At 43.7% G+C, this 16,218-nt stretch overlaps 2 protein-coding genes across 2 annotated transcripts in view; both read left to right on the top strand.

The window, feature by feature from the left end:
• LOC129655556 (Krueppel-like factor 17) overlaps nucleotides 1-8,535 on the top strand; it is a 116,647-nt gene extending 108,112 nt beyond the window's left edge. Inside the window, exons 3-4 of the mRNA XM_055586107.1 lie at nucleotides 6,174-7,038; nucleotides 7,359-8,535. Of these exons, the coding sequence (XP_055442082.1) occupies nucleotides 6,174-7,038; nucleotides 7,359-7,606 (1,113 nt within the window). The 3' untranslated portion in view covers nucleotides 7,607-8,535. The remainder of the gene's footprint in view (nucleotides 1-6,173; nucleotides 7,039-7,358) is intronic.
• A 6,257-nt stretch (nucleotides 8,536-14,792) lies between these two features.
• Nucleotides 14,793-16,218, top strand: LOC129655555 (zinc finger protein Pegasus-like). The gene is given in 2 exon segments (XM_055586106.1): nucleotides 14,793-15,596; nucleotides 15,598-16,218. Coding segments are annotated over 2 exon segments (1,299 nt in total). The 5' UTR covers nucleotides 14,793-14,918.

Here is a 16,218-nt window from a genome sequence, read left to right as displayed (position 1 = left end):
GTCTTTTAAAATCTCTTGAGCCTTAATTTGTGACCTGACATATGATCTATTCTGAGAATGTACCGTGTGCATTTGAGAAGAACGTGTATCTTGTTGAGTAGAGTGTTCTGTATATGTTTGTTGTATCTAGTTGGTTTATGTTTTGTTCAACTTCGTTTCCCTACTCTTCTTCTGTCTGCTTGTTCTATTTATTATTTAGAGTGAGACATTGGCATCTCCAGCTGTTACTTAGAACTGCTTATTTGTCCTTTCAACTCGGTCAGTTTTGGTTTCAGATACTTTGACCTATTAAGAGGTGTAAATCTTTATAATTATGCATCTTTTTGCTATGTTGAACCTTTATTAATATACTGATATATAATATCCTTTGTACTTGAAACTTTTTTTGATTTATGGTCTATTATGTTTGATAGCCACTAGTATAGACATGCCAACTCTTTTGTTTACTATTTCCATGGAATATCTTTTCCCAAATCGTTTCACTTTCAGCCTATTTTTGTCTCTGGATCTAAAGTAGTCTCTTGTAAACAACATATAATTAGACCATGTTTATTTGAATCCATTCTTCCAACCTCTGTCTTGATTGGAGAGTTTAAACTGTTTATATTTAAAGTAATTAATGATAGGGAGGGACTTCTGTCATTTTGCTCTTTGTTTTCAGTATGCATTTAGCTTTCTTGCCCCTTGTTTCCTGTATTATATCTTTTGTGTTTAGTTGATCTTTGTTTGTAGTGAAACTTTAATTCCCTTCTCATTTCCTTTTGTATATATCATACAACTATTTTCTTTGTGTTCACTATATGGATTAAATTTGACATCCCATAATTATAACATACTAATTTGAATTTATACCACTTAATGTGATTAAAATAAAAGCTCCATCCTGTCCTGTCCCCATTTCAGTTCAGTTATTAATGTCACAAAGTTACATCTTTATGTATTACGAGTACAAAGATACAAACTAGTACATTTTTTATGCATTGGTACCTAAGAAAACTGTTTTCCTTCATTCTCATTCTCAACACTTATGACATCAGCTATGTGGGTTTTCTGCAACAAAAAACTAACTGCCTGGAATTAGTGCCCAGTCCTACAGGTTAAGGGCTTAATCCCACAGACGGTCCCCTACCCTATATTTCTTCTTTTCATTAATATTTATTTTTAAATTTAAAAAATAATTTTATTTATTTACGTTATTTATTTTTGGCTGTGCTGGGTCTGTTGCTGTGTGGATTTTTCTCTAGTTGCAGTTTGAAGGCTTCTCATTGCAGTGGACTCTCTTGTGGAGCACAGGCTCTATGGAGCTCAGGCTTCAGTAGTTGTGACACATGGGCTCAGCAGTTGCAGCTCCTGGACTCTAGAACACAGGCTCAGCAGTTGTGGTGTATAAGCTTAGTTACTCCATGGCATGTGGGATCTTCTCAGCCCACAGATAGATCCCATGTCTCCTGCATTGGCAGGCAGATTTTTTTTACCACTGAGCCACCAGGGAAACCCCGTTATTTTTATTTATTTGGCTGTGCTGGGTCTTAGTTGTGGCATGCAGGATTTTAGTTGAGGCATACAAGATCTCTAGTTGCAGCATGTGGGACCTTGAGTTGTGGCATGGGAACTCTTGTGGCATGTGGCATGTGGCATCTGGTTTCCTCACTGGGGATGGAGCCCAGGCCCTCTGCATTGGGAGCATTGAATCTTAGCCAAGGGACAGCCAGGGAAGTCCTTACCCCCTAATTCAGACACCAGTCACAAGTCCAGGTTGTCACCTTGGCTTCTGACCAACTGTCTGTGAATTGGAACCAGTTCCTATGACCTCCTTCTGAGATCTGATAATTTTATAGAGCAGCTCACAGAACCCAGGAAAAGTTTATTTACTATAGCTGATTTATTACAAAATGATATTTTAAAGAATACAATTGAACAGCCAGATAAAGAGCTACATAGAGGGTGAGGTATGGGAAAGGGGCACAGAGCTTCCATTCCCTCTCTTAGGTACACCACCCTTCTAGCACCTCCAGATGTTCAACAACCCAGAAGCTCTCTGAGCTCTGTACTTTGGGGATTTTTATGGCTACTTGATAATGTAGACATCACCAATTATTAATTCATTTTATAGGCCCTCTCTTGTCTCTGGAGAATGAGGGATATGGCCCAAATTCCAAGCTTCTAATGATGGCTTGGTCTTTCTTGGTGACCAGCCTCTATCCAGAAGGTCACCAGGAGTCACCTCATTAGAACAAAAGATGCTCTAATGGTAATAAACTCTTCCAGCATTTATCTGGGAATAACTTAATATCTCCTTCATATTTGAAGGACAGTTTTGCCAGTTATAAGATTTTTGGTTAGACAGTTTTTTTCAGCATTTTGAATATATCAACCCACTGCCTTTTGGCATCCAAGGTTTCTAATGAGAAATCTGTTAATAATCTCATCTGCGATCCCTTATATGTGATGAGTTACTTTCTTACTGCTCTCAAGATTCTCTTTGTCTTTAGACAGTTTGATTATAATGTGTCTCAGCGAGGATTTCCTTGATTGATTTTATCCTACTTGAAGTTCACTGAGCTCTTTGGAGGGCTATATGCATGCCTTTCATCACATTTGAGATGTTTTCACCTATTATTTTTTCAGGCAGTCTCTCTGCTCCTTTCTCTCTCTCTTTTAGGATTCCCACAATGCATATGTTGATCTGCTTGATGTTGTCCCACAGGTCCTTTCGGTGCTCATTTCAGTTTTCTTCAATCTTTTTTTCTTCTTGTTCCTCAACTTGACAATTTCAATTGTCCTATCTTCAAATTAGCTGATTCTTCTGCCTACTCAAATCTGCTTTTGAATCCCTCTAGTCAGTTTTATTTTAGTTATTATATTTTTAAGCTCCAGAATTTCTTTTTAGTTTATTTTTAGGTTTTCTTCTTTATCAAAATTACCATTTTGTTCATACATCAGTTTTGTGACTTTGTCCACATCTTCTTTTAGCTCTTTGAGCATCTTTAAGACAGTTGTTTTAAATTCTTTGTGTAGGAAGTTCACCATCTGGTCTTCTTAGACATTTCTGTTTATTTTTTCCCCCTTTGAATGGGTCATAACATTGCTGTCCTTTTATGACTCATGATTTTTTTGTTGTTGAAAACAGGACATTTGAATCTTATGATGTAGGAACTCTGGAAATAAAATTCTTCCTCTTCCTTGGGGTTTACTGATTTTGTTTATAGTTTATTTAAATTGGGGTATGTTGTCTCTGTGACAGCATCAGCCTGAGAGGTAAGCTTAAGGTTTCCCAGATATTTTATGAGTCTGGATCTTTTCTTAGGTATGTGTGGTGACTTTCTAAATTTTCCATATATGTGGTTGCTTTTGAGTCTGTGTGTGTGTGTGCGTGCGCACGCTCAGTCGCTTCAGTTGTGTCTGACTTTTTTCGACCCCAAGGACTGTAGCAGACCAGGCTCCTCTGTCCATGGGATTCTCCAGGCAAGAGTATTGGAGCAGTTGCCATTTCCTCCTCTAGGGTATCTTCCTGATCCAGGGACTGAACCCTCTTCTCCTGTGTCTCCTGCATTGCAGGCAGATTCTTTACCCACTGAACCACCCGGGAAACTTTTAACTATACTAGTTCTTAAATGTATGGTTCCCAAAAGGTGAAAAAGGGAAAAATGAAGGGAGAAGAAAACAGATGCCAGGGACTTCCCTGGCGGTCCACTGGTTAAGAATCTGTGCTTCCACTGCAGGGGGCACAGTTTCCATATCTGGTCTGGGAACTAAGATCCCGCAAGCCATGCAACATGGCCAGAGAGAGAGAAATAGGTGCCAGTCCTTTTAAATACCCTGTAGGTTCTGTCATTTGGAGGAGGAGGTTTGTGACGATTGCAGTGGGAGTTGGAACAGTGGCTTCCCACCTCTTTCTGCACCTCGTGATCAGAAGCAGCAGTTAGTGATTAGAACACAGAATACCCATTATTTGGAGCACAAAGTTTTCATTGCCCACTCTGGTTCTCACAAGTTGAGGCAGGCTGCTCCAGAAATGTATGCACAGCTTCCCTGTAGGGGACCCAGGATGTTTGGGGATAGCCACTAACTACCTAAGAGCTGAAACTGACTGAAATTAACTGCAGCCTACCTTTCACACCTTTCCTTGAAGTCACAAGCATTTAATAGACTCCATTGTTCCAAAGTAATTATATCAGGCGAATTCCTAGTGCTTCCTACTCTACCATCTTCCCTGGTGTCAACTTCAGCTGTGTCCATTTTACACAGTCCTAATTATCTTGGGAAGTTCCCTTATTTTCTGGCACAATAAGAAGCACCAGGTTCATTTATTCATTCCTTGCTCCAGACTTGGAGTCAGAAAATTCTCCTGACTCTTCCTTTTAGTAAGGAATGGAATTGAAGGCAAAAATCTGAACATGAGGGATTTGTGCTTGTATAAAATATTTCCTATTTCAATATAGCATTATTTTTGTGTCTGATTTTTATAATTTCACTTATGCTGAAAATCCAGATTTCTCACAGTATTATGTTAAAACCTTTTTATTGTGATAAATAGCACTCAAACAAAAGTGTGAATGTAAGTGCACAGTTTAACAGATTATTACAGAATAAGGACCTTTGAAACACTGTTAGCACCACAGAAGCCCCTGTGGTTTCCCTTATCATTGTCTCCTTGCCTCCTTCCCCTCTATTATTACTCATAGCCTATTGTCTGGACATAACTTCTTTGAATTCCTCTGTCTACCCTGTGGTGTTCCTGTAATTGGTAAAAGCTGCAATTGCTTTCTTAAGTTTTGTTTTCCTTTTCTTTTTTTTTTTTTTTAACTTATGTTTGAATGGTGTTAATTTTTCCTTGATCTTCAACAACACTTTTCTGGTGAATTTTCTTTCTCTTTTGAGAAATTACAATCTTCAATTTCTGTTTTGGTGTTTTAGTATCTTCAGTGGATACTGTATTTTACTCATGTTTTGGTTTTCATCGGTTGAATGGATTGGTCTTTTCTGGAGAGATACTGGGGTTGTGTTCCCAGTTTCTCAGATCAAGAGCTCTCTCTATGGCAACAGTAATTGACAACTTTAAAAAATATGATTCTTGGATCGTGTCCTGTTTCAAGAAATTCTACCACCAATCTCTTCTCTTTTCCCTTAATATCAGTCAGTTAAGGAATAGTGCCCTTGCCCTCTAAGACAATCCCCCACCCTTTTAAAAAGGGCTCTTAAAAGTCTTCCCCTTTTCTTTACTTCCTCCAATGCTTGAACTCAGACTTAACCACTGCATTCCTACTCAGATGAGAGCCTCTTTTTTTTTTTCTTCCTAAATTAGTACTTCTAAAGTTTTTAAATTTATTTTTGGTTGTGGTGAGTCTTTGTTGCAGCCCACAGCCTTTCTGTAGTTGTGGTGAGTGGGCTCCTCATTGCAATGACTTCCCCTGCTGGAGCACAGGCTTTAGGAGAGTGGGCTCAGTAGCTGTGGCACAGGCTTACTTGCTCTGCAGCATATGGGATCTTCCTGGACCAGAGATCCAACTGTGTCCCCTGCATTGGCAGGTGGATTCGTAACCACTGGACCATCAGGGAATTCCTGAGAGCCTCTTCTGTAGGTAAATATTTGTGAATGGTTTCTAAGTTTTGCCAAAGCCGAGACCTATCTGAACCCTCCATTCTTCTTACCTTTATGGTTTTCTGAACCTGTTCTGATAGTTTGAGATGATCTTTCACCCTCACACTTAAACATAATCTGGAATTTGAGAGTTTTCTCAAGAGTCTCAGCTGAAAGTACAGATTGTGGAATATTTTATTTGCTCTTAATACTTTTTATGAAATAAAACTAAAAGCATGCCAAGCAGGTAGAATGGCATGAGTCACTTCTGGGCTTCCACCATGCTTCTGTCAGCCAGACTGGCATTTTATTTATTTATTTGCCACACTGTGTGGCATACGGGATCTTAGTTTCCTGAACAGGGATCGAACCCAAGCTCCGTGCAGTGGAAGCAAGGAGTCTTAACTACTGGACTACCGGGGAAGTCCCCCAGACGTGCATTTTAGAAAACCCAAACTGGAGAATGGCCTGAATGTGTGATAATTCAGACAAGAGATAATGAGGGCTTGGATTAAGGGGGGGTCTGGAAATGGGGACATGTGGAAGTGTGGTTTAAGCTATGGTAAATCTCCCCTGACTTTCTTTCTCCAAGGATGCTGAGAAGTCAATGTCCATCTTGAACATGTCTTCATCTCCCGGAAGCAGTGGAATGCACACTTCTTGGAACCATAGTCCATTAGGCATTCAACACATCCCTCAGTGCACAGAGCTGCAGAGGATCCCCTTGGCTTCTGCTGAGGCACCCAGGCAGAATGCCAGTGAAATGGGGCCACAGTTCAGTATGGCACTGCCTGACCACCGTGTGAGCTACTGCCCCCAACTGACTTTCACCCCTTCCCAGATGACTTTCACTCAAGGAATGTCTCCTTCACAACCAGGAATGATGATTTTCAAGGAACCCCAGATGATGCCCTTAGGAGAGCCCAATATTCCAGGGATGGCCATGACCTTTGGTGGGAATCTAAGGATGCCCCTTAATGGGCCACCAGCCTCACCTCCCAGTGGAATCCCAATGATGTCCCACATCAGAATGCGAACAATGTCTTATCCTGGTCTCCCAACAATAGCTTCTAACAGAGACCCTTTACCACCTAAAACATTATTAAATCCAACCGTGCCTTCCACTGAGGCCCAAGCAATGCTCCCTTCTGTGGCTCAGATGTTGCCTCCTAGACAGCCCCACAACTTTGGGATGCCCCCAGGTGGATCTCCATTATTGCTGGCTTTGGAATCCCAGGGCTCTTTTGTGAACCAGCCAGTCTCCCAAGAAGACCCCTTCCTACCTAAGCAGCCCATACCTGGTCCACAAAGAGCAGAGCAGCAGTACTCCAGGACCCAGGAAAAGGCTCCCAAGCGGAGATCCCCAGTTTCAAGGCCTTACCGCTGCGACTATGAGAACTGTGAAAAAGCTTACACTAAGCGCTCCCACCTCGTGAGTCACCAACGCAAACACACAGGTAAATGAAATATCAGACATGTAGGGTGGGTGGAGGAATCTCTGGTTTTAGATTTGTGGTTTGTAATGGTTTGAAATTAGCCCGTCATCCTTAAAGCTTGGGATCAAGCTCTGGTGGCCCCACTGACCTGCTTTCCCACAGTCTGGTATGCCTGTGCTGAGATGATGGAGACTGCTAGTTATGCCATCCCCTCACTGCTTTCCTACATTTTTCCTTCTGATTCCTCAACATTGACGGCTCTGCTTCATCGGGTCAGACCCCTTTCTTCCTACCTGCTAGCCTGTTCCTCTAAATTTCTTCTCTCCCTTGTCATTCCCCAGGTGAACGGCCCTATAAATGCATGTGGGAAGCCTGTACTTGGTCCTTCTTCCGTTCTGATGAACTTGGAAGACATACTCGCATACACACCAAACATCGACCACATAAATGTGACCAGTGCGGCCGACAATTCATGAGATCTGACCATCTCAGGCAACACCAAAGGACTCATATGCGGACGCCAAGATCTCCAGACCCACCTGCTGACAATGGATGTATGGCTGGTCCTCCTCCTACTCCTGGTCTTTAGGTCAATCTGCTCATCCCCTCATTTTGGCTTCTCCACCCAGATCCTGCATGCCTCTGACCAGCTAGTCTCTTTGGTGGGTGTAGGCTTTGATGAAGACACTAAGATTATGAGGCAATGGTGAAGCCCGTATGAGCTCTGGACCCAGTCAGGGCTCCTCAGAAACTGTGTTGGATGTCCTCACATCTCTGGGGCCACCTACTTGTGCCAAGTTCAGCCACATGGGAAGATGGAGCAAAGTAAAGAATGGGAGCTTTAGTCAAAAGCTCTTTATCTTATGTCACTCCCAGCTTGAAACCCTTTAGCGACTCTCCTTTGCCTGCTACACAAAATCCAAGTTCCTTATCTTGGTCTTTGACAGTTTCCAGAGCCAGACTATGTTCAAATCCTGAATTACCACTTACTAGCCATGTGACCTTGGGAAAGGTTTTTGACCATTGTGCCAGGTTTCCTCTTCTGATAAATGAGAAAAACAGTATTGGACTGTTGTGAACACGTCTTATGTACAACATCAAATGCTCTCTGGCACTCGTTAGCCACATATCCAATTTGTCTCCTCCCATCATTTCCAGACTTGGATGAAATGCTCCCCACAGGGCATGGGATCTGACATCTCAAGTAGCCACTAGCAACCCAGGAGTGTGGAAGAGTTAATGCTCCAGGAGTAGTGTTTGACTATTGGGAGTTGGGAGAAATCCAGGCGGATAAATTCCCTCTTCTTCCCTCCCTTCCCTGAACTGGTGCAGGATTTCTCCCAGTGGGGAGACCTCCCAGGCAGCCAGTGCACACAGCTTCTGTGGCTCTTCCAGGCTTGTCGTGAAGCAGACTGTGCACTGTCACCTTGCATTACCTCCCATTCTTCTTACCTTGTGTCCCTTTTCTCATCCTCAATGCCTCGGGTTTTTGTCACCCAAATAAAACACTGATACTTAGTTCATGTTCCAGGCTCTGTTTTCTAGGTGACTCGTGGGTGGAGGACACTAGACTGGGACAGAGAAGGATGAACCCCACTGTAATTTCCCCTCTGCCCCCTACCAAGCCCAGGTACCTGGACTCCTAAATATCACAGGGCCTGTTCTGCCCTGCCCCTCCCGTGGGGTTAAGGGCATAATGACTCCCCTGGCAACTCAACCACAGTTGGTTCAGAACCTCATTTCTGTACCTCAGCTGGCTGTTTTACTGACCAGCAAACTAATAGGAACTGGCCTAAGTCCTCAAGTAGCAGAGCTGGGATCCCAGTCAGGAGCTGTCCACTTCAGAGGTGGATCTCTTACCTTAGAGGTGATATCTTCTACAGGTATCTCCTAGGCCCAGCACTTTCAGGAGATGGCCACAGTGAAATGAATCAGGTCTGGTTCTTGTGGCCCAGGGACTATCTTGATCTAGAAGCTGAGAGGTCCCCCTTGGTGCAATGGCCATGGAGAGGAAGAATACCTTAAGGGGGAAGGTCAAAGACTTTCTGGAGGAGGTGACCCTTGAGCTCAGTAAGCAAGGGTACATAACATCTAGTAACCCCCTAGTGTTGAAATAAACCCATCAGATGAATAAAGAGAATTCCAAGCAGAGGGAAGCTGGATCTGGTAATCTGCTCTGAGGACAGTCAACCTGCAAGCTTCCTTTCATTCAGCACATGTTCATTAAAGAACCCACAATACAGACAGCACCACGGCTGTGAGGAACAACTCATAGTGAGGGGCACAGAGAAAACGAAAGGATGAGTCAAGGAAGAAAGACTTCTCAAAGAGGTGCCTGAATCAGACCTAAAGGGTTTATGGGGGCTAGTTGGGTCTCCCATTTCCTGGATGTCTGCCTTTGATCATGCTCTGTGCTGGACAGTAAGGACTCAGAGAATGACAGTGCCTTGCTGGAGGGCAGAAAGATCATGGATGAAAGTTCTGAAAGTGCTCCATGCTGCCAAGGAGAAGAGTCAAACCTCTGTGGACTCAGATTTCTTCTGGGCATCTGGGGGCATTCTCATGGCCTTGGTTGTGCCTGCCTCTCTCCCTTCCACCCTGACCCTGTCCTGCAGGACACCTTGGTCTGTTTCCTAAGTGACTCCCTCATACTTGGGCCTGGCATCCTGGTGGCTTCCACCCCAATTGTGAGCCACGGTAATGGATCTGATTTTTAAAAATTGGGGCAGAGGGCAATCTTTTGTGACCAATTTCTGGCCCCAAGGACAGGAGTCTTAGGTATCCGAAGTCCCTTTGGTTTCCACCTGAGCACTGGGTCCCTTCCATGGAGTGGAGCATCCCAGACTTAGTGGGCCAGGGCTGGTTTCTTGGCATCCCTGCTGGTAGGGTCAGCAGGACAGGTTGCTTGTTGGGTTGCAAGAGAGATCTGTTGGTGACCCATCACTTTCACTGAGGAATGGGAGCAGGTAGGAACCAGAGTGGGCAAGAGTGCGCCATGTATGCTGCAACGGTGGGAAAAACAGGCCTCCACCCTTGGAGGTCACAACCTCGTATGGGAGGGAGGTGGGAAATGTACAGCATGCTGTGAGGACAAGTTTCTGAAGGTGACTATACTAGGCCAAAGTATTCTTGCCTTGAGAACCCCATGAACAGTATGAAAAGGCAAAATGATAGGACACTGAAAGAGGAACTCCCCAGGTCAGTAGGTGCCCAATATGCTACTGGAGATCAATGGAGAAATACTCCAGAAAGAAAGAAGGGATGGAGCCAAAGCAAAAACAATACCCAGTTGTAGATGTGGTGACAGAAACAAGGTCCGATGCTGTAAAGAGCAATATTGCATAGCAACCTGGAATGTTAGGTCCATGAATCAAGGCAAATTAGAAGTGGGCGAACAGGAGATGGCAAGAGTGAACGTCAACATTCTAGGAATCAGCAAGCTAAAATGGACTAGAATGGGTGAATTTAACTCAGATGACCATTATGTCTACTACTGTGGGCAGGAATCCCTCAGAAGAAATGGAGTAGCCATCATGGTCAACAAAAGAATCTGAAATGCAATACTTGGATGCAATCTCAAAAATGACAGAATGATCTCTGTTCGTTTCCAAGGCAAACCATTCAATATCACAGTAATCCAAGCCTATGCCCCAACTAGTAATGCTGAAGAAGCTGAAGTTGAATGGTTCTATGGAGACCTACAAGACCTTTTAGAAGTAACACCCCAAAAGATGTCCTTTTTGTTATAGGGCACTTGAATGCAAAAGTAGGAAGTCAAGAAACACCTGGAGTAACAGGCAAATTTGGCCTTGGAATACAGAATGAAGTAGGGCAAAAGCTAATAGAGTTTTGCCAAGAGAACACACTGGTCATAGCAAACACCCTCTTCCAACAACACAAGAGAAGACTCTACACATGGACATCACCAGATGGCTGACACCAAAATCAGATTGATTATATTCTTTGCAGCCAGAGATGGAGAAGCTCTATACATACAGCAAAAACAAGACTGGGAGCTGACTGTGGCTCAGATCATGAACTCCTTATTGCCAAATTCAGACTTAAATTGAAGAAAGTAGGGAAAACCACTAGACCATTCAGGTATGACCTAAATCAAACCCTTTATGATTATACAGTGGAAGTGAGAAATAGATTTAAGGGACTAGATCTGATAGACAGAGTGCCTGATGAACTATGGACGGAGGTTTGTGACATTGTACAGGAGACAGGGATCAAGACCACCCCCATGGGAAAAAAATGCAAAAAAGCAAAATGGCTGTCTGAGGAGGCCGTACAAATAGCTGTGAAAAGAAGAGAAGCAAAAAGCAAAGGAGGAATGGAAAGATAGAAGCATCTGAATGCAGAGTTCCAAAGAATAGCAAGAAGAGATAAGAAAGCCTTCTTCAGCGATCAATGTAAAGAAATAGAGGAAAACAACAGAATGGGAAAGACTAGAGATCTCGTCAAGAAAATTAGAGATACCAAGGGAACATTTCATGCAAAGATGGGCTTGATAAAGGACAGAAATGGTATGGAACTAACAGAATCAGAAGATATTAAGAAGAGGTGTCAAGAATACACAGAAGAACTGTACAAAAAAGATCTTCATGACCCAGATGATCATGATGGTGTGATCACTTACCTAGAGCTAGACATCCTGGAATGTGAAGTCAAGTGGGCATTAGAAGGCATCACTATGCACAAAGCTAGTGGAGGTGATAGAATTCCAGTTGAGCTATTTCAAATCCTGAAAGATGATGCTGTCAAAGTGCTGCACTCGGTATGCCAGCAAATTTGAAAAACTCAGCAGTGGCCACAGGACTGGAAAAGGTCAGTTTTCATTCCAGTCCCAAAAAAAGGCAATGCCAAAGAATGCTTAAACTACCGCACAATTGCACTCATCTCACAAGCTAGTAAAATAATGCTCAAAATTCTCCAAGCCAGGCTTCAGCAATACACGAACCATGAACTTCCAGATGTTCAACCTGGTTTTAGAAAAGGCAGAGGAACCAGAGATCAAATTGCCAACATCCGCTGGATCATCAAAAAAACAAGAGCATTCCAGAAAAACATCTATTTCTGCTTTATTGACTATGCCAAAGCCTTTGACTGTGTGGATCACAATAAATTGTGGAAAATTCTGAAAGAGATGGGAATACCAGACCACCTGACCTGCCTCTTGAGAAATCTGTATGCAGGTCAGGAAGCAACAGTTAGAACTGGACATGGAACAACAGACTGGTTCCAAATAGGAAAAGGAGTACATCAAGGCTGTATATTGTCACCCTGCTTATTTAACTTCTATGCAGAGTACATAATGAGAAATGCTGGGCTGGAAGAAGCACAAGCTGGAATCAAGATTGCCAGGAGAAATATCAATAACCTCATATGCAGATGACACCACCCTTATGGCAGAAAGTGAAGAGGAACTCAAAAACCTCTTGATGAAAGTGAAAGAGCAGAGTGAAAAAGTTGGCTTAAAGCTCAACATTCAGAAAACTAAGATCATGGCATCTGGTCCCATCGCTTCATGGGAAATAGATGGGGAAACAGTGTCAGACTTTATTTTTTTGGGCTCTAAATCACTGCAAATGGTGATTGCAGCCATGAAATTAAAAGACGCTTACTCCTTGGAAGGAAAGTTATGACCAACCTAGATAGCATATTGAAAAGCAGAGATATTACTTTGCCAACAAAGGTCCGTCTAGTTAAGGCTATGGTTTTTCCAGTGGTCACGTATGGATGTGAGAGTTGGACTGTGAAGAAAGCTGAGGGCCAAAGAACTGATGCTTTTGAACTGTGGTGTTGGAGAAGACTCTTTAGAGTCCCTTGGACTGCAAGGAGATCCAACCAGTCCATTCTAAAGGAGATCAGTCCTGGGTGTTCTTTGGAAGGAATGATGCTAAAGCTGAAACTCCAGTACTTTGGCCACCTCATGCGAAGAGTTGACTCACTGGAAAAGACTCTGATGCTGGGAGGGATTGGGGGCAGGAGGAGAAGGGGACGACAGAGGATGAGATGGCTGGATGGTATCACTGACTCGATGGACGTGAGTTTGAGTGAACTCTGGGAGTTGGTGATGAATAAGGGAGGCCTGGCGTGCTGCAATTCATGGGGTGGCAAAGAGTCGGACACAACTGAGCGACTGAACTGAACTGAAGCTTCTTTAAAGTTTTATTGTCTTAATAAAATTTGGAAAAAATTTGGCCATTGTTTTGTCAATTTTTGTCACCCCTCCTCTCCTTCTGACACACAGACACACAGTTTGACACACAGTCCAACAAAGGCAGACATTTCAGTCATGTCCGACTCTTTGCGACCCTCTGGACGGTAGCCCACCAGGCTCCTCTGTCCATAGGATTCTCCAGGCAAGAATACTGGAGTGGGGTGCCTTGCCCTTCTCCAGGGGATCTTCCCAATCCAAGGATTGGACCAGCGTCTCTAGTGTCTCCTGTATTGACAAATGGGTTCTTTATCACTAGTGCCACCTGGGAAGCATTGCCCCAAAGATCAGTAATACTCAAATTTTTTTTCAGTCTTTGAATGGCTGACAATTTATTTTCTGAATATCAGAAAATTGTGAATTTACACTGTTGATTGTTGGATTGTTTTATTCCTGTAAGTGTGGTGTTAGCTTTTATTTCTGGCATGAGTTTTACTTGGAATTAGTTGGATCTCTTTGAGGCTTACTATTTTTCTCCCTTTATTGTTGTTCAGTCACTCAGTTGTGTCTGACTTTTGACGACCCTGTGGACTGCAGCACACCAGGCTTCCCTGCCCTTCACTATCTCCTGGAGTTGGCTCAAACTCATGTTCATTGGGTCGGTGATGCCATCCAACCATCTCATTTTCTGTCACCCTCTTCTCCTGTTGTCAATCTTTCCCAGCTTCAGGGTCTTTTCCAGTGAGTCAGTTCTTCTCATCAGGTGGCCAAAGTATTGGAGCTTCAGCTTCAGCATCAGTCCTTCCAATGACTATTCAGGGTTGATTTTCTTTAGGACTAACTGGTTTGGTCTCCTCGCAGTCCAAGGGACTCTCAAGAGTATTTCTGCAGCACCACAGTTCGAAAGCATCAGTTCTTTGTAATGCAGCCATCTTTGTTTGTCATAACTTTTCTGCCAAGGAGCAAGCGTTTTCCAATTTTGTGCCTGCAGTCACCATCTGCAGTGATTTTTGGAGCCCAGGAAAATAAACTCTGTCACTCTAACTTTCAAATAATGAATGACAACTAGATTTCTTTTCATATATTTATTTCATATATTTTAGCATTCAGTTACTTTAGTATTGAACCCTTTTATTTTACCCTCGCTGGCTTCCCTGGTGGTTCAGATGGTAAAGAGTCTGCCTGCAATGCAGGAGACCTAGGTTCGATCCCTGCATCTGGAAGATCCCCTGGAGAAGGGAATGGCAACCCACTCCAGTATTCTTGTCTGGAGAATCCCATGGGCAGTGGTGCCTGGCAGGCTATAGTCCATGGGGTCGCAAAGAGTCAGACATGACTGAGCGACTAACACATTTATGGTCTATTATTCTTTAATGTGAATTATCTGTTTATGATTTTGTCCATTTTCCCCTCTTGGTTTTGGTGTATTCTCCCCTCATTTTTAGAGTTTGAGTTGTCTTTTGATTTTATCTACCATCTATATGTATACTTACAGCCGTGTAAAAGATTTTTATTTTCATGCAATCAATTTTCCTCACCTACTTTTATCGCGTCTGGATTTGAGTCATAGTTAGAACCCTTTGTCTAAATTCTGGTTATAACACAAAAACATGGCGGCGGCGGGGGCGAAGACGGCGGGGGCGACGGCGACGGCAGCGGCGTTGAACAAGGCGGTGGGGGTTCCTCGGTGCGACTGTCAGGCGGTATAACGAACTGTAAACTTCAGAAATATTCATATATGTATACATATATATATATATCAAAATCAAAGATGGGTGAGAAGAAACCGGAGCCTTTGGACTTTGTGAAAGATTTCCAGGAATACCTAACTCAGCAGACCCATCATGTCAACATGATTTCTGGATCAGTTAGTGGGGACAAAGAAGCAGAGGCTCTTCAGGGAGCTGGAACAGATGGTGATCAAAATGGACTTGATCACCCATCTGTTGAAGTTTCCCTGGGTGAAAACTCAGGAATGTTAGTAGGCGGGTTTGAAAGGACCTTTGATGGAAAGCTCAAGTGTCGGTATTGCAACTATGCCAGCAAAGGCACCGCCCGGCTCATTGAACACATTAGAATTCACACAGGTGAGAAACCTCATCGATGTCACTTGTGTCCATTTGCATCTGCCTATGAGCGTCATCTGGAAGCCCACATGCGTTCCCATACAGGAGAAAAACCATACAAATGTGAATTGTGTTCCTTCCGCTGCAGTGACCGAAGCAACCTGTCCCATCATCGAAGGCACAAGCATAAAATGGTACCAATTAAAGGTACTAGGTCTTCCTTAAGCAGCAAGAAAATGTGGGGGGGTTTACAGAAGAAAACCAGCAACCTGAACTATAGCAGAAGAGCACTCATCAACTTAAGCCCACCTTCCATGGTGGTTCAGAAGCCAGACTACCTTAATTTTGTGGGATTTTACCCACAAAATCCCAAATATCCAGACTGACTCCTATGAAAGTATGGCGAAAACGACACCAACTGGAGGCCTGCCAAGAGACCCCCAAGAACTCATGGTCGACAACCCTTTAAACCAGCTCTCAACTCTAGCCGGACAGCTGTCCAGTTTGCCACCTGAAAACCAAAACCCCGCGTCCCCTGACGTAGTTCCCTGCGCCGAGGAGAAGCCCTTCATGATGCAGCAGCCCTCCGCCCAGGCAGTGGTTTCTGCCGTGTCAGCAAGTCTTCCTCAGAGCTCCTCTCCCGCCAGCCCCGAGCCTCGGCCGCCACACGGCCAGAGGAACTGCAGTCCGGTGGCAGGGCCGAGCAGTGAGCCAAGTGCCCACACAAGTACTCCAAGCATGGGAAACAGCCAGCCGAGCACTCCAGCTCCCACCCTGCCAGTCCAGGACCCGCAGCTTCTCCACCACTGCCAGCACTGTGACCTGTACTTTGCCGACAATATCCTTTACACTATCCACATGGGATGTCATGGGTATGAAAATCCTTTTCAGTGTAACATATGTGGGTGCAAATGTAAAAACAAGGATGATTTTGCCTGTCGTTTTGCAAGAGGGCAGCATAACCAACACTGA

The sequence above is a fragment of the Bubalus kerabau genome, chromosome 6 (assembly GCF_029407905.1).
Source record: "Bubalus kerabau isolate K-KA32 ecotype Philippines breed swamp buffalo chromosome 6, PCC_UOA_SB_1v2, whole genome shotgun sequence".
In the NCBI taxonomy this organism is placed as follows: Eukaryota; Metazoa; Chordata; class Mammalia; order Artiodactyla; family Bovidae; genus Bubalus; species Bubalus kerabau.
Note: the sequence above shows the minus strand (reverse complement) of the source record. Positions and strands in the feature narration are given on the sequence as shown.